Source organism: Cuculus canorus, chromosome 3 (assembly GCF_017976375.1).
Source record: "Cuculus canorus isolate bCucCan1 chromosome 3, bCucCan1.pri, whole genome shotgun sequence".
NCBI lineage: Eukaryota > Metazoa > Chordata > Aves > Cuculiformes > Cuculidae > Cuculus > Cuculus canorus.
Window position 1 is genome coordinate 3,747,696 of NC_071403.1, and position 23,800 is coordinate 3,771,495.

General features: G+C 39.7%; 1 protein-coding gene across 1 annotated transcript in view; it reads right to left on the minus strand.

Moving 5' to 3' along the window:
- The window catches only part of SNTG2 (syntrophin gamma 2), a 275,672-nt gene that overhangs the window by 157,005 nt on the left and 94,867 nt on the right, over positions 1-23,800 (minus strand). Inside the window, exon 2 of the mRNA XM_054062992.1 lies at positions 5,553-5,690. Within this exon, the coding sequence (XP_053918967.1) occupies positions 5,553-5,690 (138 nt within the window). The remainder of the gene's footprint in view (positions 1-5,552; positions 5,691-23,800) is intronic.

The window sequence follows — 23,800 nt, forward strand, 5'->3', positions numbered from 1 at the left end:
ACTTTTAGACTTTAATGCAGATACATTCCCTAGAGGTTTGCTAAAATAACATCCCTCTCTGTCCTCATTAGCATCCGAGTTACAAAGAAAAAGTCATAGCAGTCTCATCAGGGATTTAAACAGGACTTTCAGGCACTGTTTCTATTTTTTGAATCAACAAAACAACTAATCTTGCTATTTTTCTTCCCTATTCACAACCCTTGCCTCATTCTGATAAGGTCCAGCTAAGACACAGACTGTGAAGCTGGACAACTGGGTACCCAGGATGCAAAGGTTTTTGTCATTTTAATTCTATTAGACTCATATAAACCTCGGAGGAGTCCTCCTTCAATCAAGATGGCCAAGAGGCTGCTTCAGAAATCTATTTGACCAACTCAGAGACAATTCAGCTCTGTGAGAAGGACTGGTTTCGATAAAAAGCAGAAGTATCTCCTTTATTTTTCTTATTTTGCAAGTGGAATTAGCAAGAAGGGGGGAAAAAAAGAAATATAATAAAAAGTAAACGAAAAGGAATTGCTTAGGAAAAAAAAGGAGAGGCTTAAAACTGTGGGCTGAAGACAGGAGAAGGATTATAGCAATATACGTGGAAGAAAAACAAAGAATATTAAGGGAGAGAGGCACTGCATGTAAGAAATTACTTTTAGCATGTGGAATGACAAAAAGTTAAAGCCAAATCATAACTTAATGAAGCATAAAGTATGAAAATGAATTCTTCCCTGTCTCTCCTTTAACTAAAACAGATCTCTCCCTGTCTGTCATACAATTAATTCCCTTTTATGAGTAGTGTTAAACTTTGAACCAGGGAGAAAATATCTTCTCTTAAAAATACTTAGAAAACAGCAAAATGTCCATTTATTTTCAATGCACCATTTCTGTCAATACCTTTGTGCTTCTTTGAGCATGTACTGACTCCGATACACCCATACATTCTCCTTTTTCCTGCAAATCTGAACACCCCAAACATAATACTATATTATGAAGGCTTGCTTAGAACACTTGGATTTGCCAAGTGTGAAGTTCCGAAATACATCTTGATGGAATGATTCCATGTTTAATCATATCAATATAAAATATATAAGCTGTATCTTAGATATAATTACATAGAACTATTTATAAAAATGTACTATTATATAATAAACTACAATGGATTTTTACAGATCTTTAAAATCCGTCTTGCCTATTGCAAAAAAATTGAAAACTCAGGAAAAAAACACGAATTGTCTTTATATTATTTCTTCTATATACATCTTGAATGTCACAAACCATACTGTCATTGCTCTACAGCCAAGCCCAAGATAGCAAGAAGTGATGGGCTGAACTACCATGAAATAACAGAAAGCCTCTACATCTCTACAATTTCTCATCAAAGGTGAAGCTTTCTCGGTGCTTAAAAGCAGCATCTAAATCAATGGCAAAAGGCAAAATATGAAACAAGAACAGATCTAGATGATGGTGTATGTATATATTATAGCAAAAGCCTTTTAGCCTTGAGAATAATGTCTCCTGCTGAAAGTCCAGCCCACAACAGCAGCACTATGATCACTGATGTCTGTGCCAGTCCCGGCACCACCAAGAACTGGACAAAACTAGCAGAGCACATCACACATAGCTGCAAATCCCATCCTCAGCGTTCATCAGTATCATCAAACCTGTCAGCGAAAAGGAGGATGGAAGCAAATGCATCCCACAAATGCTATCCCACAAAACCGCCTGGAGAGCTAAGTATTACGTTGCCAACAAGCAGACACAGATCTTTCTTTTACATCTTTCCATCCACATAGCCGACCTAAGAAGAAAAGTTACTTTAAAAACAAAGGACATTCTTTCCCCTCCTACATGTTTGAGGTGACTACAGAAAGAAGGCAGACGAGTTCTTTCTACTTTTGTTGCAAAGGAACTGGTTTGATGAATGGCCATGTGTAAAATACAGATTAACTATGAATACCAGAGAAAGAAAAAGTATAGGGAGAAGGAGAATAAATCAGTAAGACAATGGGATTTTTTATGAATGCTATAGAAATGACTTTCAGGTAACAATTTTCTATTACTATTTTGAATCACACAGCACAGGGATGAAAATTATTTTCTTGAATTACATTAAAAGTAAAGCATTTATCTTCTTGGATTTTTTTCCTTTGTATCTGCAAATGTGAAACTTCAGAATTACCAAAAGCAGTTCTAGAGAACTACCAGCTATTTTGGCCTGATATCCAATTCTGGTTTCCACCTCCTGTGTACCAACAATTTATGTAGCGTTAAATAGAGTGTTCATCTTCATGTTACACTCAATTGGCATCCATAATCAATGCTAGTGTTCCAAAAGTTTTTATTTAGTTCAAAGTATAATATATGAAAAGCTAATATTGCTACAAAGCTACATTTTAGTCCGATTTTCTCATTGCTGTTTGACAACAGAAGCCCAGGAGGACTGGAGATAACGCTTTTGGAAAGGGACATCCTGGGGAGATCTTGCAAGAAACATGGAAAAACAACAGATCAGACCCTTAAAATTTAGTTTCCAGAGTCTTCAACAAGAAACCTTATGGAAAGTAAGGAGATAACATTAACAATGTTTTCTACAGAGCTTGGCAGGACTGCCCATGCTGTCTAGCAATAAAATGAGGAGGAAAGAAACCCCTTCTGAAAGGATCCTATGCTTAGAGCCACATAGTACTTTGCAACTCAAACATAAAGTAACATCTGGATTAGATTTGAAATTCCCTCCCTTTTACATATTTAAAACTACTTCTATATCCTAAAAAAAAGCTGTCTCCATTCTGACATAGTCGAGGAGTCACTTCTCTCCAGGCTCACCCACTGTGTAATCGCTACTGGTTGTGAAATACAACCGAGGAACTTCAGATCGTTTTGTACGCAATGGCTGCATATCCCAGTTCTGTCTCTTCCGCAAGGACTCTTACTTTCCAGAATTTCTTTCAAAATCAAGCTCCTCAAGTATTACCAAAGCTTGCCTTCCTGTCCTGTCTTCCATCGGGAAATGCTATTTAGGGTGCCCATAAAATGTATAAGTACATCAAAATCAGAGTCAACCCAAACCATGATATTATAAGGAAGAGGAAGGCTTGGGGTCCTTTTTGTTTTGCTTTAATGTTTTAGGGTTTTTATTTTAGGGTTGGGTTTTTTTCTGTTTTGTTTTGGGGTTTTTTGGTGGTGGTGGTTGTGGTTTTTTTTCCGTTCTGAGTGATGAAAGAGTGAAGATCAATACATACAGAAATTTGATGCAGCATTTTCTCAGATGAAGCCAGCCTGTGCTGATTCAGTCAAGTAGTAATCTGGGAACTACGTATGACAGCATTTGTACTCTTTTTTTTTAACGGAAGTTGATGCACAAGGCATTTAAATACCACTGAGTCCAGAACATTCACATATATTTATATGCATAGACACTACATATAGCAGTCACGTGGTATTTTACCATGATCCTTACAACCACAATTTACATACAACTTATCAGAACTACCAGCAATGCCTGCAGCCAAAAGCTGCAGTTTTTCATGCTTTCCAGTGAAGCCAAAGCTGATGATTTTTGGCTGAGGCTTATATTTATTTCAGCAAACCAAAAAGAATGGAACATGCCTTTCGCAAACTGATGCAACCTTCTTTATCACAGAATCACCAGGTTGGAAAGGACCCAATGGATCATCGAGTCCAACCATTCCTAACACTCCCTAAACCATGTCCCTAAGCACTTCATCCACCCGTTCCTTAAACACCTCCAGGGAAGGCGACTCGACCACCTCCCTGGGCAGCTGTTCCAGTGCCCAATGACTCTTACTGTGAAGAATTTTTTTCTGATATCCAACCTGAACCTCCCCTGACGGAGCTTCAGGCCATTCCCTCTTGTCCTGTCCCCCGTCACTTGGGAGAAGAGGCCAGCTCCCTCCTCTCCACAACCTCCTTTCAGGTAGTTGTAGAGAATAATAAGGTCACCCCTCAGCCTCCTCTTCTCCAGGCTAAACAACCCCAGCTCTCTCAGCCGCTCCTCGTAAGACTTGTTCTCCAGCCCCCTCACCAGCTTCGTTGCTCTTCTCTGGACACACTCCAGAGCCTCAACATCCTTCTTGTGGTGAGGGGTCCAGAACTGAACACAGTACTCAAGGTGTGGTCTCACCAGTGCCGAGTACAGAGGGAGAATAACCTCCCTGGACCTGCTGGTCACACCGTTTCTGATCCAAGCCAAGATGCCGTTGGCCTTCTTGGCCACCTGGGCCACTGCTGGCTCATGTTCAGTCGGCTGTCAACCAGCACCCCCAGGTCCTTCTCTTCTGTGCAGCTCTCCAGCCATTCTTCCCCCAGTCTGTAGCACTGCATAGGGTTGTTGTGCCCCAAGTGCAGGACCTGGCATTTGGCCTCGTTAAACCTCATGCCAAATGAACTGATGAAACGTCTCTGAACATTTTTAAGAGTTCCACGGAGTTCCACAGAGCTCCACGGACAAGTTTTGAAACTAGTCCATAATGATCCTAACTACTAAAAGCTATTTCAAATTATCTTTTGGGTGATCTGAAACAATTCATATTAGAATTTACTACGGCAGAAATGAAACACAGTGCAGTGGTATATAGCCAGACCCTCCTCTCTCTGACACACACTCTTGTAAGTATATATGGAGGCCCATTATATATTTTTGGCTCCTAATTCTTAGCTGATGTCCCCCAATGCCATATTTTATATTTACTTGACATGCAATACAGCAAATAAACAGACAAATGCACTCTTCGCTCTCTCTGAGGAGGCTGCCAAGAATTGTTCACTCTAGCAAATACCAGCACAGTTCATGAACTTTAATTTACTTAGTAAAATTTGGGATACTTACAATTAGTTTTATATTAATTATATTAATTAGTTTAATATACTTTATAAAAAGAAATAAAATAAGCTGTTTGGGGATATCTCCGTGCACCACTGTTGTACTGCTTACGCAAAATGACACTAGTTTTTCTAATGACACTATTAAATGGTGATGCAGAAGATTCCTCTATAGCTTAGAGGCACCACATGTTTTGAAAAATCAGCAAAATTGAATTTGGGGGGAAAAAAGCACCACATATGTGCTGGCACTGATTAAGCCCAATCTGTGCCCGAAAGATAATTAAAATGAAACAGGTATCGGTCAAGCGTTCTCTCAGCGAGCTCCATGCCCTTGAACAGATGTAATGTCAATATTTGAGACACAAATGAAGAAACCTCTGGTATATTAGTTCACTCTTGCAATACTTTCAATGGGAAATACTCTTCCCCAACCCCTTCATTTAATGGCCTTACAATATGTGGTGGAAGAATGTTGTAATCTCAGTATTTATAGGCATTTTCTCTCCTGTTAAGGTTACGTATGTCAGAATAAAGGATATATAGCAATGGCCATAGAAAAAGTTTTTATAGGCAAGAATGTAAGTTTGCACACAAAAAAAAACAAGTGACCATTATATATATTACTACCGAATAAAATTTCTTGCACTCCAACACCATAAACTGATGACTGCAGAGGAAAAAGTACACAGTTGGAAGCACAGAGATATAGAAGCACTTACATTTGCACTGTGATCACTTCCACTAACACAGACGACATCTTGTTTTTGAATTGTTAATACCTCTTTTGTAAGCTTCAGGCGGATGTCATAAGCATTTTCAGATACTTCATCATACAACAATGCAATACCAGTTTTAGTCTGTAAAAGCAAGACACAGAAAGAAAAAGTTAAGAATACAAACATGTCATAATGATAAATAACCACCTCTATCCCATTCAATACATAAAAGGCAGATAAATGAGCACTGTTTACAGAAACTGGAAAACTGTTCTGCTTTACAGTCTTCAAATGGATTAGACTTTAAAAGCCTCTTCTGTACTGTTAAATACAGACTAAATGGTCTTCGAAGCAGACATTAATATGTAAAAAAAATAAACTAAAGAAGTAGAATTCTCCGTAGGACTGTTCCACAAAGGATTACTGTCATTGATTGAATGATGTCCTTTTTATTGTAATTGTGCAACTTATTACGCGGCTGTAGTACAAGCAGATAAGTGTGCATAAATACATGTGAACACATCTTCCAGTTTCAGCAAGAAGAGGGGAAGTCCAATGCTGTTCCTGACTTAGAGGTGTTCCTTTCACTGTGTCACTGTACCCTTCATAAACGTTGCCTTTAAGATATAAAGTTCTTCGACAGTAGAAAATTATTTTCTCATTGTAAAACACACAAACGAATACAGGTGTTACCAGAGTTTCTATTTGTTTAGGTCAAGAATGTACATTTCTGAAGTTACACTGTTCTGGACTAATACCTAGTAAACTCTATAGGACAGCCAAGTATTTTGGTATAGAATTAATTAATATATGATAAAAGCATCATCACAACACTGCACTTTCCTCTATGCAAGTGAAGAATGATCAAGCATAATTTATGGTTTAGCTGCAGCATTCGTTTTTAAACGATGATTTAAAATAAAGTTGTTAATCTATGTTTTGTTAAACAGTAGACTGCGTAAAGAACAGAGTAAAGGAATTAAGAAGAAACATGCCCTATGCACTGAATGAGTGCTTGAAGGATTGTAAAATAAAATCAAATATGGAACATTATCTTCATAATAATGTTTTCATTTCTATAAAAGCAGGGAGAAAGGACTATGGTGACTGCCAGTAAAACCTTTTGGTCTTTAAAGGCAGGATCATTTGAAGCTTAAGGCACTTAAATTTAGACGTGGTGGAGGTCTATGCGGCAGCTGAGAGTCAGAGCCTCCTTTACAGTAGAAACGGCAAATGCAGCCTAGAGAACAATTCAATTTGCCCCGAAGTATATACACAGCAGTTGCTCAGCTGAATTGCTCAGGAGGTTCTGCAGTCCCCGGGCTCACAGCGGTTGTCCCCGTGTCGCCACTGCTGCCACTTAAACACTACTGAAGATCTCCACACATGTAAGGCTGACACAGGATTTTAAGGATATTCAGCTCCTTTTCTAACTGGAGGCAACACCAAATTTCCACGATTATAACACGATAGAGACATCACTCATGCCACCACACAGATATGTGTAGGCATTTTCAGCTTGAAATGGATCTTGTCAAAGGTAGAAATCCGTATTTAGGAGAGCCATTTAGATTCTGTCAAGACAGTGGTGAGCAACAGACACCTCCAAGGTATGATTTACCTGATCTCTTGTATGGATCCATCTAGAAGGGAACAAATTGCATCATAGCTCTCCTCTGTGACTTAAAAAATAAGTAACAACTCAGGCACAAGTGTCCAATTCCGGGCAGATAAATGTTGTCCTTCGTGTTCGCCGGTAATGACTAAAGGAAACTGTGTTCAGTGAGAGCGCAAAGCCTTAATTGTTCTCACTTGTTTGGAACTCCACATTGATTCCTTTTCCAATGTTTGATTTTTTTTCTTCAATGGTTTCTAGCAAGTGTGGATGTTTTATCAACACAATTCTTTGAATGACAACATATGATAACTGTGCCAACACCACCCACTTAAAAGCCATGCTGCATAACAGTGTTTTCAAACAGTACAACTGCCTTGAAAAACCACTTTCCCCATGTTTTGCTGCTGTTGATGGGTTATGCACCACCACTTCACCCGGACTGGCACTTGCTGTTACTTTTGCTGATGTACCAGAGCAAGAGAACAGAGCTCTAGAGAACTCTTTATACAGCCTAAACTCATAACATTTCTCTGGCTCGTAATCACTACATATGTTTAGAAGTAACATAATGAAAAAAACCTTGAACTTTCATTTGAAACAGATGATCAAGTAATGAATGAAATATGTAGAGTGACTGGTGAAATAGCTTAGCATTTTCTATCACAGTACTTAAACTGAAAGTCTCACTGCAGCTCATCTATTCCTATTAAAATCCAATACCTAGCTCAGACTGCATTCTAACTCCTGACGTGATCCAAGATGATGTGCAGCAATACCTTATTTGCTTTCAAAATCAATAAGATTGATCTAGATTTCTCGCAGTCTTTCAGGCCAGCTTTTTTTAGGCCATTATAAATGGCTGTGAAGCAGAGTTCAGCACATTTCCTTGTTCTCTCTCTGTGCTACAGAGATGAGACACAAAACTTTAGTGGGCAACTCTCAGTCCAGACAAAGTACTTCTTCAAACAAGGATTCTTTAATGGGAACTTTGTCTTTGTTCATACATGTACATCGTGAGCAGACCAAGGGAGGTGATTCTGCCCCTCTATTCCTCTCTTGTGAGACTTCAGCTGGAGTATTGTGTCCAGTTCTGGAATCCTCAACATAAGAAGAAGGACAAGGAGCTGGTGGAACGAGGCTACGATGATGAACAGAGGGCTGGAGCACCTTCCATAAGCTGACATGGTTGAGAGAGTTGGGGTTGTTCAGCCTGGAGAAGAGAAGGCTCTAAGGAGACCTTAGAGCGACCTTCCAATACCTGAAGGGGCTACAAGAAAGTTGGTGAGGGGCTCTTTACAAAGGCTTGTGGGGATAGGACGAGGGGCAACAGCTATAAACTGGAAAGTGAAAGATTTAGACTAGACATAAAGGAGAATTTCTTCACCATGAGAGTGGTGAGACACTGCCCAGGTTGCCCAGGGAAGCTGTGGCTGCCCCATCCCTGGAGGTGTTCCAGGCCAGGTTGGATGGGCCTTGGGCAGCCTGAGCCAGTGGGAGGTGTCCCTGCCCATGGCAGGGGGGTTGGAATTGGATGATCTTTAATGTCTCTTCCAACCCAAACTATTCTATGATTCTATGACTCGGTGATTCTACGTATATCCAGCATTTTAACTACTCTATGTTAGTCTTGATTTCTCATTTAAAAACTGTCTATACAGTAGCTGTTCTAATAACTGGCATCAGAAAGTGGAGATAAGTCCCCAAAATGTTGTACTAATGGTAGAGCTCCTCTATTAAATTTACGTGTTCTGTAATTAAAAATACGCAGAAAGTGCATAGGGAGTTGTATCTCAATAGGATTTAAGTGCTTACAAGGAGAGGTAGGAGAATATAAATTTAAAGTCACCTGGGCAGATAAGGAAATTAAATGCTGACTTTCATATCTCTGACAGTTTTCCAGACATTGGCCTCAGGAAGAGGGGTGTGTGATTTGCGTGTGCCCATCCACACAGGGTGGAAGGAAGAAAAAAAGTTGCACAAGCATCACAAATAACTGTGACTTCTAAGAAAGATTAATCGTTGCTCTGTTTTTGAAAGAAAAAAAACCCTGAAACCTACTCTCTCAAGCAAGCTACTGTCAATACCACAGAGCAGAAAACATCACTCTCCAGAGGGAGCTAGAATTGCAGATGAATCGTTTTATTGTTGATTACCTAAGGAAGGTCCCTTGCCAGTGCGCTTGCTTTAAAGCACTCCCCATTGAGCGTCGTGTTTGAAGACCCTACTCAGAATACCCCAACTCTTTCAACACACTGCTTCTGCAGCCCAAAGCTCACAGCTGCCAATCCTGTGCAATGCAGGCACCTCTAAGCCAAAGTTAGATCTCACTGGCATAAAACTCTCGCCTTCACTGCTGCAAGTTTTATTTTGGAAAAGACTGCAAAAAAACGTAAGACCGTTTATAAGTAGTATTGAAGAAGACTAAGCATTCTCTAGAATCTGTGTACTTGTTTATGTCCATTTTTTTCTTAAATGCATTAAAACAATATTTGTCAGGCTTTTCATGCTAGTAACTGTTTGAAGAGAGGCAGAAAATAGTCAAGACTCTTACACGTGTGATCGGAAAATTCAGATGAGATTCAGAATAACATCATATATTTCTGTGCATTTAGAGTAGATGGCAGGGTTTGGCATTGTGATCTGAACTGTGATGTCCTCAGTAACTCCAAATCTCTCTCTCAAGCCTTCTGCCTAAGTGTATTTCAGCAACTGTGATCACTACTATTGCTAAATAAATGGAGTACTACTGTCTCATACCCTTATAAAAATGGATAATCTACAGTTTCTCCTACTTTGCCTAAAAAGTCCTCTGCACTGAGTTACATCGGTTCTCCAGAAATCACCATTTGTTGATGTTCATGCTTAATAAACATATCCATAACATCAGTGGCTTAATTTATAACTGCTAAAATGCATTTTTAAATGACCTTACTTCATTTGTATAAATTCTCTAAGCACCATATATTTGAACTATTCTTTTCCAACTGAAAACATTATATTCCCATGCAAACGTTTCATCGCCAATATTTACACCTCAGAGGTCAAGCGATCAAATCCTCTAATCAAACTTCAGGGGTTTTTTTTTCATTAAAATAACTTGAAATTTCATATCTGTTGTATACTGATGGTTGGAACATAGTCATCACATCTATTATTGTGATCAAAAGTCAAAGGACATTTTCTCTGAGAAGGACAGAATTCAAGTTTTAAAAACCCTTGAATAACGTTAAAAAAAAAAAAAAAAGATTTAAAATGGGATAAAGCACAACAGAACAAAAGGTGGAAGGTGCTACACTCCAGGAAAAGCAGTCCATTGAATGGGAGAAAAGCTTTCCTTCACCATTTCTTAAACAAAGGAAACAGGCAGTAGTGAGGACTGACAGCAAAACGCTGGCATCAATACCTTCTTGCAATAAAAGCAAACATATTTTGACTGCTCTCCTTCAGAGTCTTTCCTATTGATTTGCTTTCTTCTCACAAGATGGTGCCCAAAAGTGGACACAGTTCTTCATTTGGGTAGTACAGCAGTTTCATAGAACCACAGAATAGTTTGGGTTGGAAGGGACTTTAAAGCCCATTCAGTTCCACCCCTCTGCCATGGACAGGGACACCTCCCACCGGCTCAGGTTGCCCAAGGTCCATCCAACCTGGCCTGGAACCTCTCCAGGGATGGAGCAGCCACCACTGCTCTGGGCAATCTGTTCCAGTGCTTCACCACTCTCATTTTGAATAAATTCTTCCTTGTGTCTAGTCTAAATACATCCCTTTCCCGTTTATATCCATTGCCCCTCCTCCTACCACCACAAGCTTTTGTAAACAGTCCCCCCCCCAGCTTTCTTGTAGCCCCTCCAGTGTTTCCTTAGACACTTCTTAGGGATAATTCCATTCCCAAGAAGTAATCATCACCAGCGCCGCATTTAATATATCTCAGCGTATCACCTCCTTTACAGTACTATGTCAGCATTGATTCGTGGCTACACTACATAGAAGAGTTGATGAACTGGAAAGGGTCATGAAAAACAGGAGGAAACCCTAAAAGTGATCAGAGATCTAGAAAATAGAACATGTAAGTAATTCTGCACAAATTTGCGTTGTTTAGTTTAAAGGCAGAATACAAGAGGATGTAATGACAGCGTTGAGTACTTCAAAACCTATCACAAATACAAATAGAACATTCAGGTAAGTAAATACTTCAGAAATCTCCTCCTTTTAATGTATTCTAGCTACGAGAAAACTAAAGTGCTTGAACAGATTGCTGGGACAGATTACAGACAATCATCGCTGAGGGATTCTGAGAGAAAACTGAACGAACATCTGTCTAATGGTGCAGGTACTAATCCTGTCACAGACCAAAATCCCAGAAAAGATAATTTCTTTCAGATCTATTTGTCTCTGATGCTGATATTCAGAATTATGTGACTTCTTGCACTTGACTGAAACTCTGCGTCCAGGAGAAAGCCTAACTGCCTTCAGAAGGCACCTGCACCAAAGAGGTTGCAACTAGAGATGAAAAATTACTCATAAGATATGAAGAAGCTTATCATTGCGGCACAGTAACAATAGATGAGTGACACATACAATAAAATTTCTTAATAATCATATGTTTTATGGCATTTAACCCAAAGGAGGTCTGTATCCTAAGAAATGTACCTTTGTATCTCATGACAAGAAGGCAATTCCAGGCTTGAGGGGGCTTGATTGAGAATACAAATACAGTTTTTCCAATAGATGAACATGGGATAGACGGATAAGGACAGCAGATATGCATGGAGAATGGTAACCCAGCTCTGGAACTCAGAAAATTAATGATTCCATTAGCACTATGGCACACAAAGAGCTTTTCAGTAAAACTAAAATCAGATACAAGGCAGAGATTAATTATAACTTTCTGAAATTAGTTATACAGTGCTCCCTTACAGAATGTGTTTTCCTTGTAAATGCGCAGCTTTTTTTAAGCTTTAGCATAATACAGCTTTTACACTTACTGACACTGTTTCACAACCACTGAGAAAAAAATCCTTAACCTAAATAGTCTTTCGGTTAAAGAATTCTGACTATAATCAGAATCAGGTGGTTGAGTCACTCTCCCTGGAGGTGTTCAAGGGACGGGTGGATGAGGTGCTGAAGGGTATGGTTTAGGGAGTGTTAAGAATGGTTGGACTTGATGACCCAGTGGGTCCTTTCCAATCTAGTGATTCTATGATTCTATGATAATAATAACAAAGCCCTTAAACAGACTATTTGGATAGGTTATGGTTCCCCATTAATATGCAGGTGAGTGGTTCTACAAATAAGTCAGCAGAACTATCTGTAAAAATGCCATGGAGGACAAACCGGTATGGATTGGTCTCGTATCTCAGAGTAGTTGAATATTCCAAGAGAGAAAATGTTGTTTTGTCATCACAGCTAGGAAGGGACCTTGAGAGGTTGAAGCCCAACCTCTGAGAAAGGCAACTATGCAATTAACCCAGGCTGAATGCCTCGAAGGATGGAGGCTGCTCAACCTCGCTGGGGAACCAGCTCCACTGCTTGACTCTCCTCATGAGGGAAAGCTTTTTCTTGCATCCAGTTTCAGGTTTGCTCATTATCTCATGCCCACTCATATACCATCGTGAAGAGCTTAGCTCCATCTTATTGATATCCAACTTGTTGACGTGGAAAGGCTGCTGCTAGGTCCTACCGAAGCCTCCTCTAGGTTGAACAAACACAGCTCATTCAAAGAGCAAGTGCTCCCAGCCCTAATCTGCCTGGTGGTCCTGCAATGAACTTACTCCAGGTCATCAATATGTTTTTTATACTGATTGAATCAAAACTGCATGCAGTATTCTAGAAGAGGGACAAACTCTTCCCTTGATTGCCTGGCTGTGCTACTCCTAATACAGCCTAGGCTGCTGTTGACTTCTCCGCTGGCAGGGCTCACTGCTCGCTCAGGTGTAACTCACTGCCCACCAGGTCCATGCAAGGGTTCTTCAGCAGAGCTGCCCTCTAGACAGGCAAACCCCAGCCTGTATCATTGCCAGGGGCTCTTCCTTCCGAGGTACAGGATCTGGCATTTGACTTTGTTGAATTTCATGGGTTCAGTTCATTAATTTCTTGATTTTCCAGTCAGTTCATGTCTCTAGGCCTCCGTCAATCGTGTACTGACTGCACCCTCCAATATGGTGTCACCAGCAACCTCTCTGTGACCTCCTCCAGGTCACTGACAGAGATGTTAAAGAGGATGGGTCACAGGATAGACCCTCGAAGGACACCATTTGATACAGGAATACAGAAAGAGGACGATCCGTTAACCATTATCCTCAGCCTGAGCATCCAAGCAGCTCTCCACTCACTCATATAGACTGAGACTACAGCAATATACAGCAACTAACAGGCATACTTATTCCCTGTGTCATAATAATCCCAATAATAATAAAGTAAATTTAAAAAATTACATTTTTTTGACAGATGAACCCATAAGAAACATGGTAATCTAAAAAAAAAAAGTACAAATCAGGGAAAAGGCCATTAGCACTGCTTACAGTCACTATACTCGCTACAGGTACAAATGCCAGAAGATGATATCCAAATCATAGAATCATAGAATGGTTTGCATTAGAAGGGACCTTAAAGATCCTGACTGGACATCAGGAAAAAATTTTTCACACAATGGGTCATTGGGCACTGGCAGAGGCTGCCCAGGGAGGTGGTTGAGTCACCTTCCCTGGAGGTACTTAAGGGACGGGTGGATGAGGTGCTGAGGGGTATGGTTTAGAGACTGTTAGGAGCGGTTGGACTCGATGACCCAGTGGGTCCTCTCCAACCTGGTGATTCTATGATTCTATGATCATCCTGTTCCAACCCCTGCCATGAGCAGGGACACCTCCCACTGGCTCAGGCTGACCAAGGCCCATCCAATCTGACCTTGAACACCTCCAGGGATGGGGCAGCCACAGCTTCCCTGGGCAACCTGGGCCAGTGTCTCACCACTCTCATGGTGAAGAATTTCCGCTTAATGTCTACTCTAAATCTTCCCTTCTCCAATTTATAGCTATTCCCCATCATCCTATCACTACATGCCTTTGTAAAAAGTCTTTCTACGGCTTTCTTGTACTTTGATAAGATGATCAGTGCTTTGGATCAGACACCTTTCCGCTCTGAGGTACTACTGCCAACCATCACCAATGTCATGAACATCCATTTTCCGTGTACAGAAGGATGTGACAATGCCAGTACACCCATTAGCCCCATCAGTGCTGCCATTACACCCACTGGGTTCACCAGTCCTGCTCACCTCACCTCAGAGCCCAACGGCCAGGGCTACAAGGGACACGCCAACCATCGTGACAGGGGCCACAATCCCCGTTTACACCCTTTCCGTGTGAACGCAGACACGTAGTCTACCACCAGCTGCCTCTTCCTCCCTTCTTAACAATGAGAACTGCAACGGTGACCACACTACCATCTTGCTGCACTGTTGCAGCTAGGAAACATGCGGTTGCCCCAACAGTCCAGCCCTCCAGATTTCATCTGTATCTGAAGGGAAATAGTATAAAGTAGTTTGAAGGGAAAGAGGCGATTCAAATTCACAACCAATTCAGTCGAATGTATTGGATGGACATCACTGTTTCCAGGGTAAATCAGTTAAGACTAAGATATTGAATAACAATACACTGTAAGTTTTCAATGCTATATATGACAAGAATTGGCATCAATAATAAAGACAAGCAAGAACAGATATTTGAGAAACATTTGAGTGTATTTTTCCCAAAAGCTCAGATTATATCTGGAATACACACCTCAGAAATTACTATTTTCAGAAAGATTTTAATTACTTCTTTTTAAAGGTCTGCATTTATTGATGACAATATTACGGATTGACATTTCACAGCATACAGTTGTAAAAGGAATATTAGAATTATAGGTTTTTAGAAGATTTTAACTGCAGTATGACAATATCATTTACTAGAGACGCAGAACAGAGTTCTTCCTAAATACTTATGTGGCATATAGAAATCTACAAGAAAGAATATTAACTCAAGGTTAAGGGAAGTTTGAAAAGATGCCCTCAAAATGCAAAGTCTAAAAATCTATTTTGTTGCTTATATCACAGCCTGTCTACCAAGAACTCTTTTAAAAATAGCCAGAGGGGCAGATTGTTGGAATTTCTGTTAACTACATTAGCCTTGTAAAAAAAGTGATTAACAGCTGGCTCTCAATCTGTGTGATGTTAATCATTAGAAAGTAAGTAATAATGTCTTGTTTAATTACTGCAAGCACAGTATGTCATGAGCTAATTAGATTTGATTGATTATTGTCCTCATGCACCTCCCAAAACATCACACACAAATACTTGAATCCTGTAATGCAGGTTTGGAAAATGAACTTTCAGAATGTACTGTTGAATAAAAGTCAACAGCTTAAAAATTCTAATCAATGCTAAATAATAGTGCTACATAGTCTGTTGTAACCTATTCAACTATCTGAGAAAACAGATAAGGCACAATCTACTCGAAAAATTGTCTAGTTTTATTTTGATTTAGATAATATCTTTAAGTAATTGCTTGCTTATTACTAGATCTCATTTTTCAGGCAACTGGACAGTAGCACAGAATTAAATAGCCTTGAATATAAAGATACTCCGATGCTTACAGCAAGTTCATACTAATTAAAGAAGAAAGCACAAATTTCGCAGTTCAAACTAAACCGCTTTGCAAAAGATGTAAAAGACCGCAAGAACATTCTCTTCAGAGATTATTTAAGAAACAGTGAAGAGACTCTCAGAAACTTGATGTGATATTTCCTATTATTGGTACCATGGACATTCCTGTACAAGGACTTCAGTTGATTCTACTGGGAGATGTCCCTGCCCATGGCAGAGGCGTTGGAACTGGATGATCTTTAAGGTCCCTTCCAACCCAAACTATTCTATCATTCTATGATTAATAAATGTTCCTGTTGATAACAAAGGTAAACAAAGAACTGGGAGTATAATTAATTGACCCATTATTTTCTTAATGTAACATAACTAAGTATGGTCAAAATAAAGGCATCAAGTTTTTTTGTAATGGAATACAGTTTTGATTCATCCCACACTTGTTGTCCTTCCTCTTTACACTGATACAGCTCCACGACACACATTTTTCAGGCGTTTGCAAAAAAAAGGTGCTTCTGTTGTGTTTCTGTTCTATTACACCATGTTGGGCCAAAACCAGCAAGGCAAAGGCATATCTAGCTGCTTAATTTCTGAATAAGGTGGGTGTCAATATTTCTAGCTTCATTTTAAGTGGCAAAACTAAATTCTGTAGTTTCATCACCGCAATATGAATTCTACAATGGCAAAGAATTCTGTATCACCATTATACTAAGAAGTATGTACAGTCATACTCGATTGGTTTCTAACGCTACTGGACCTAGCAAGATTTAGACATAGATTAATCAGGGGAACATAATAGAGTTTTAAATAGAATTCCTAAGCATTAAAGTAAGCCCAAGGGTTAAAAACAAAGCCAACGAAAACCCAGAACAAAAATTCACCACCATAACTTTTACTTGCATCTCTCGTTATTGTTTTTACAGGCCAGTTGCTTAGATAAACCCAGAGGTTGGAAGTGAAAATCTTTTTAGCCATGCATTTGGCTGCTAGCTTGGAAAGAAATGAAACTGTCCAATTTCATGCTTTATCCAAAGATTTAATGGCATGTTTAAGCTTAACCTCTGATAAAACCTCTTCTTCTAGTATTGGCTGCAATTCTCAATGTAACTGCGATGATGATTAATTTTGTAATACTTTCTGTATTTAATGAACAGAACATTCCTGAAAGTACATCAAACTGGCTGAAACACTGAGTATGGGGGACAACTTATCAATAAGAAAACAACCATTTTAATTACTGAAATTAATAAAGAAAACAAGAAATTGGAGACATTACAGAGGAGAAAAACATAAACTACATAAGAAGAAGAAAAATAAAAGCTGATTAAATTTATGAGCCTCTACAAAAAGTAGTGGACTTAGCAGTGAAGAGTCAAGGAGTCAGGCAGGATAATGGTACATTTCTAAGTTACACTTTAGATAATAGTCTCATATTTAAAAGCAAAATTCAGAACAGTATCCAGAAAGCCACTATGAAAAGGTGCAGCAGAGTCATTTATAAACTGACTACACCTTGTGCTGTGAAAAAAAGATGAAACAGTCTGTTCACATCTAAATTTCAAACCCAGAATGTCCTGTAACAAAAGTATGTTACAGACAAACACCTACAGTTCCATTCTGGTTTTAAGTGACATTCCTTAGGAATAGTGCTATTTGAAAAAAGGAAAAAAACCAAACAAGTTACAAACAAGTAGATATTCATTGTGAATATACTTCATCAAAATGTTACAGACTTCAAAAAGAATGGACTTCTTCGAAGGGATATACATGAATTCAACCAATTAGTTTCTGAGCTTGAAAGAAAGCGGGAGAGTAAAGGTATAGATGTGGAAAGATGGGAATGAATGGTTTTATGCATAATACTGTATATTATGCATAAAGAATATGTTTGAGAAGAGGAAGAAAAGAAGGGCAACAAAGCTTGTGATGGGGCTGGAGAACAAGTCTTAGAAGGAGCGGCTGAGGGAACTGGAGTTGTGCTTTTGCACATAAGGATTTTCTGGTTTGCATAAGGATTTTGTTATTAGAAAGGGCAGTTCGGCAGACCTCCTCTATTCCTGCTTATTTTTTCTTTATTTCATAAATGTTAGAGGCTTACTCTAGCCTTTGTTACCCTCCTTTGATTTCCGAGCTACAGGTATATACAGTTTCTGTATTCAGATGATTTGCACCGATGTTAACGGGCCATTAAAAATCCTGGGAGTAATCTTAAATAATCTCTTCTCCTTTCCTTATACCTGAAACTAAGCTATTGTTCTCCTTTTATGAAAGAGAAACAGCATTCTAACACAAATGCTCAAAAAAATTCTAGGGATTTAATTTTAGTCCCAAGTCAATTGAAAATTCTTCGTCAATTCAAGCTTTCATTATAAAAACAATTAATTTTTTTCACATGTTGACAGCTTTCCATGCTATAATATTCATAGCATTGTTATTCCTATAACTAGTAAAAAAATCATGCAGAAGGACATCTTTCTGGATTCTGCAAAGTTTTTCAGATTAAATCCATCTGAATCTTTTTATCAACTGATATCAAGATTCCACAAAGTCTGCTGGTTTTCATACCTCATTAACAATTCTGTTAAGGTCCTGAAGAAGTAGAGAGTACATTATCTCATTATAAATGTATGCGACTCCATCATTTTGAAATGAAAATGAAATTAGAAAAAAAATCTAAGTAATAACATTTTAAATTTGACTATTTCCAAGACAACCTCAGAATACCAAGGGCATAATTAAATACTAAATACTTCAGTTTAGAAAAATCAATATACATCCTAAAAAGGAAGGAAGATAGAATCACACAAAAAGTAGCTTTAGTAATTGTATAGAAAGGAAAAAAATGAAATTAAAAATGAAAACTATACCAGAGAGTACAGGAGCCTTCTAAAAAGTTATAGTCAAGATATACAATACAATTCTATGGAAATGTTAGAATCATAGAATAGTTTGGGTTGGAAGCGACCTTAAAGATCATCCAGTTCCAACCCCCTGCCATGGACAGGGACACCTCCCACTGGCTCAGGCTGCCCAAGGCCCATCCAACCTGGCCTGGAACCCCTCCAGGGATGGGGCAGCCACAGCTTCCCTGGGCAACCTGGGCCAGGGCCTCACCACTCTCATGGGGAAGAAATTCCTCCTTATGTCCAGTCTAAATCTGCCCCTCTCCAGTTCATACCCGTTCCCCCTCGTCCTGTCCCCACAAGTCTTTATGAACAGCCTCTCCCCAGCTTTCCTGTAGACCCCTTTCAGGTACTGGGAGGTCACTATAAGATCTCCTCTGAGCCTTCTCTTTTCCAAGCTGAACAATCCCCACTTTCTCAGCCTGTCCTCATATGGGAGATGCTCCAGCCCTCTGATCATTTTTGTAGCCTCCTCTGGACCTGTTCCAACAGCTCCATATCCTTCTTACATTGAGGATTCCACAACCGGACACAGTATTCCAGATCAGGTCTCCCAAGAAAGGAACAGAGGGGCAGAATCCCCTCCCTCACCCTGCTGGCCACGCTGCTTTGGATGCAGCCCAGGACACGGTTGGCCTTATGGGCTGCACATTGTCCATTGTCGGCTCATGTTGAGCTTCTCATCAACCAGCACACCCAAGTCCTTCTCTGCAGGGCTGCTCTCAAGCACACCATTGTGTATTGAAAACGGGGATTGCCCCGACCTAGGTGTAGGACCTTACAGCCACAGGTCTCTCAACCTCTTTTCCTAGATCGAATGCTCCAGTTCATTAATCATTGTGGCCCTTTGCTAGACGTACTCCACCATGCCCATGCCTCTCTTGCAATGGGGAACCCAGAACGGGACACAGTACTCCAGAAGCTGTCTCACTATGCAGTGCTGGGTGGAGGGGAAATACTGCCTCTCTCGAGCTGCTGTCAATGCTTTGCCTAATGCAGCTCAGACACTTGTTTGCCACCTTGGCCACAAGACTGCACTGCTGGCTCATATTCAACTTGGTGTCCACCAGGACCCTGAGGTCCTTATCTGTAAAGTTGTCTTCCAGACAATGAACCTTCAACCTCTGTAGTGCCTGGAGTTATTCTTCCCTGGCCACAAGACTTTGCATTTCCCTTTCTTGAACTTCACGTCAGCCCATTTATCCAGCCAGTGCAGGTCCTCCTGAATGGCACCATCCACCTAACCTGGGTCTGTCATGGCTGAACATCCGTAATTGTGAAGATCAAGTAAAGAGGACAACAAACGGTTTTCACTTTCTCCAGATGCATATAAATCACCTTGCTGAGTAGAGGGATCTTCCCAGAGCAGAAAGCGAGCCGTGAACCTTCTTGTAACTCCAGTTAAACCAATATAACTACGTTAGCTCCACCAGCAGCGCATTTTCTCCAAGCAGATGTATTCAGTGCAAACACATACAAACATCCATCTTTAAAGTTATGAAATTTAGCAGGTAGACCGCAAATCTTCAGTAAGTTACTGGCTGTTGTAAATGCAACTTACATTTTTAGCTGCAAAGGCTTACCTACTGTTGTGGTTTGAGCTGAATTTGAGTCAGTTTTGCGACTATAACTTAGTCTCACCTAAGCAACTTCATTTTCTGAAAGGAAACTGCATGTTCTTTGTGATAACATGAGGCACTGACATGCAGAAAGGTCAATGCTTACTCTTATCCCTATCGTAACTACGGCCATCCTTGAGCTGGCAGGAAAAGAGCCGCACCTGCAGGGAGGGGCACACAGGACAGGTGACCTCAAACTGACCAACAAAGTATTCCATCCCATATACATCATATTTAGTATAAAATTGAGAGACCACGAGGGTCTAACTCTCTTCTGCGATGGCCAGCGTCCAGTGAGGACCTCATCCGTCTGGCTACTCCTGATCCCAGAGCCGTGTGTTCCTGAGCTCAGTTCCCTCTTGGCCACGGACCCATTCCCTCGTGTCTGCTCTACGGCATTGGTGGTGATGGACAGTCATCAAGGGGTGGGGGCACAATCTCATATATTTGTATATATTTTATTACTTCCTAATTACTTCCATCATTATCATTATCATTATTTCATTAAAGCTGTAGTTTCAGTTTCCAACTCACAAGTCTTTTTCCTCTCATTTTCCTTCCTTTTTTTCCTGGGGATTTGGAAAAGGGAATTAGGAGTCCAACTGCATGGTTTTAGCTGCCAAGACTGGCCAGGTTGGGAGCAAACCGTGACATCCACACTTAAAGTACAGGTGTCCAACACAGTCTCTCAAAAGCTAGTTATGAATTAAAATATTACATAATACTAATTTTGATACTAAATTTGGTTATATAACTTCCCAAACTAATGATAACTTGTAAAAGTGATGGAGTCAGATGCCATAAGCAGTCCTACATAAAAATGAACGTCCCCCAAAATATAAATGATCTGTTAAATAAAATATTCACTGGTTTATACTCAGAAAAGCAGCAATTTTCAACCTTTACAATCTCCAATAATACATTCCTCTTGCTTTTCCTAACATCTCTCTACCAAGGTGCTTCTTTCGTTTAAAAGAAGGTGCCTGCACAGTTACCTACACTTACTTGAATATAAGTTGCCTCTGTTTTGCTTTTTAAATTATCATAAAATGTCCTTATTGCATGGGTTGGTCTTCCCTTTTTTGGCAGAATTCTTTGAACAGTCTGTAAAACCAAAGTTGTTTAAGAAAGAATGCAGCTATTTGCCTTTCAGCATGACAATTTTCTGACTCAGCTCTCTCCCTAATGTTAAATTAGAGATAATTCATCTTTCAGAAGTATAAAAGGGCATGTTTTTTTATTCGGGACAATATTTTGGGGAACTGTATTTTGTTTACACCTGAAAAGTATCCCAAATTATTTAAAAATATGAGTGTTCTTCTGAGTATTTGAATTTGTCATGCATCAATTCAGAAATAAATTTTCCCATTATAGTTTGTGTTATTCATATAATTGGCACTGAATTCCAAAACAGGAGTGCCAAATTAGAATATATGCAGACATACTGTAATTTATTTTTCTTTTCCCCACTGTAATGCTGAGCTTCTGGCATTATTCTCTCTGCAGTACTCATATTGCCTTGGGATGGATATTTTCTTACAGGTTTTGTTTGTTCGTTCCAGGGAAAACAGTATATTTTTGTGTGTTTGTTTAGTATCTTTCCATAGCCTTGTTTTCATACAGCTTGAGAGTGGTGAGAAAAAAATAAGCAAAGAGACAAAAAAAAGAGAGAACATCATTCCTATTGAAACAATAACAAAATTTCCAGCCAGGGGAGACTCACTTCGGAACCGACAGAACTCTTTTGGGAAGATACGGATGACACAGCCATGGGTTCCCCACTCTAAGAAAGAGGAACCCTCTGTAAGTCGGCAAATCTGCCTTTGCAACAGAGCCAAAGGGAAGTACAGATGATACCTCCTTGGAATCACCAAGTTTAAGCTGATTCTTTTAAAGACATTTGCGTGAGGGGAAAAAATAAGATCATAATAAGTAAAATGCATATAGATATAAGTGGTGTTCTCTTACAACTACATGATTTTGAATGTGTTTCATTAGTGTCAAAACACTTCTTAAGTCTGAGGCTGGAAACAACACAGGTTTAGAATACTAAAATAAATCCTGCGCTCTGCAGTCTGTTCTCAGATATGAAAAAGGTTGAGGAAGACCAGGAGTAGGATTTGGCCCTTTGCATTCGTGTTATTTTCCCAGTTTTCTGTTCTAGGCTAACACAGTTTTCCAAAGTGAGACACGGGGCAGAGCGTTTGATGAAACCAAAGGTTGCCAAGCTTAATGACTTCTCAGATATATTATTATGCATGAGACCTCATTCCCACCTGGTGGAATGGCCAGCAGCCACTGAGAAATATGTAATACTAACATCTGCAAGCACACAGCCAAAATTCATGAAAATGAAGCTAACAGCTCTCTCCTGCTTTCACAAATCACCTATTTAATTTTTTTCTGTCTAAAACCACCTCACTCCTTAAATTGTAGTAGTGGCTATGGCAGAAACCCATAGCACTAAGGAACTGATTATGAATATTACTCTATAAGAACTACCTCTTGTTTTATAATAACATTTATTTATTCATTATTTAATATTCATCTTTCTAACCTAAAAGAAAGTTATCATTATACATATATACACTTTTTTCTTCCCCTTCTGCTGTGGCTGAGAATCACAGAATCCCCAGGTCGGAAAAGACCTTTTGGATCATCGAGTCCAACCATTGCTGACTCTCTATACACAGCTAAAATTTCAGCAAGCCTATTTTTCCTAAAATGCTTCCAGTAACAAAGAATTTATTCAAAACATTTAAAAGTATTCTAAAAAAATTATTAAAAGATTATTTTATTAGTAAAAGGCATTATGGATTACTCATTTCTTAAAACACCAGTGTCCTATGCCAAAATACAGCGGAACAGCCAATTTATTAACTGTGGTGGAGGAAAGTTGTGAGTCATTCTTGTATACAATACAAATTGGACATCAGTTTATTTAATTTTTCCTCTTGGGTTCCAACATTGCAATACTAAAAAAATAAAACATCACTTACCATCATGTAACGTCATGATCAAAACTGCCTTGCGTCGGTGACTGCTGCCTACATTGCCTAAAGGGTTCTACCTTTGAAAGAATCATAGAATGGTTTGAGTCGGAAGGGACCTTAAAGAGCAAGTAATTCCACCGCCCCTGCCATGGGTAGGGACATGTCCCACTAGATGAGACTGCTTGAAACCCCATCCAACCTGGCCTTGAACACCTTCAAATATGGGGCAGCCACAGCTTCCCTGGGCAACACGGGCCAGTGCCTCACCATTCTCATAGTGAAGAAATTCATCCTTATGTCCAGTCTTAATCTGCCCTTCTCCAGTTTATATCCGTTGCCCCTCGCCCTATCACTCCAAGCCTTTGTAAAAAGTCCCTCTCCAGCCTTCCTGGAGCCCCTTTCAGGTACTGGAAGGTCACTATAAGGTCTCCTTGGAGCCTTCTTTTCTCCAGGCTGAGCAATCCCAACTCTCTCAGCCTGTCC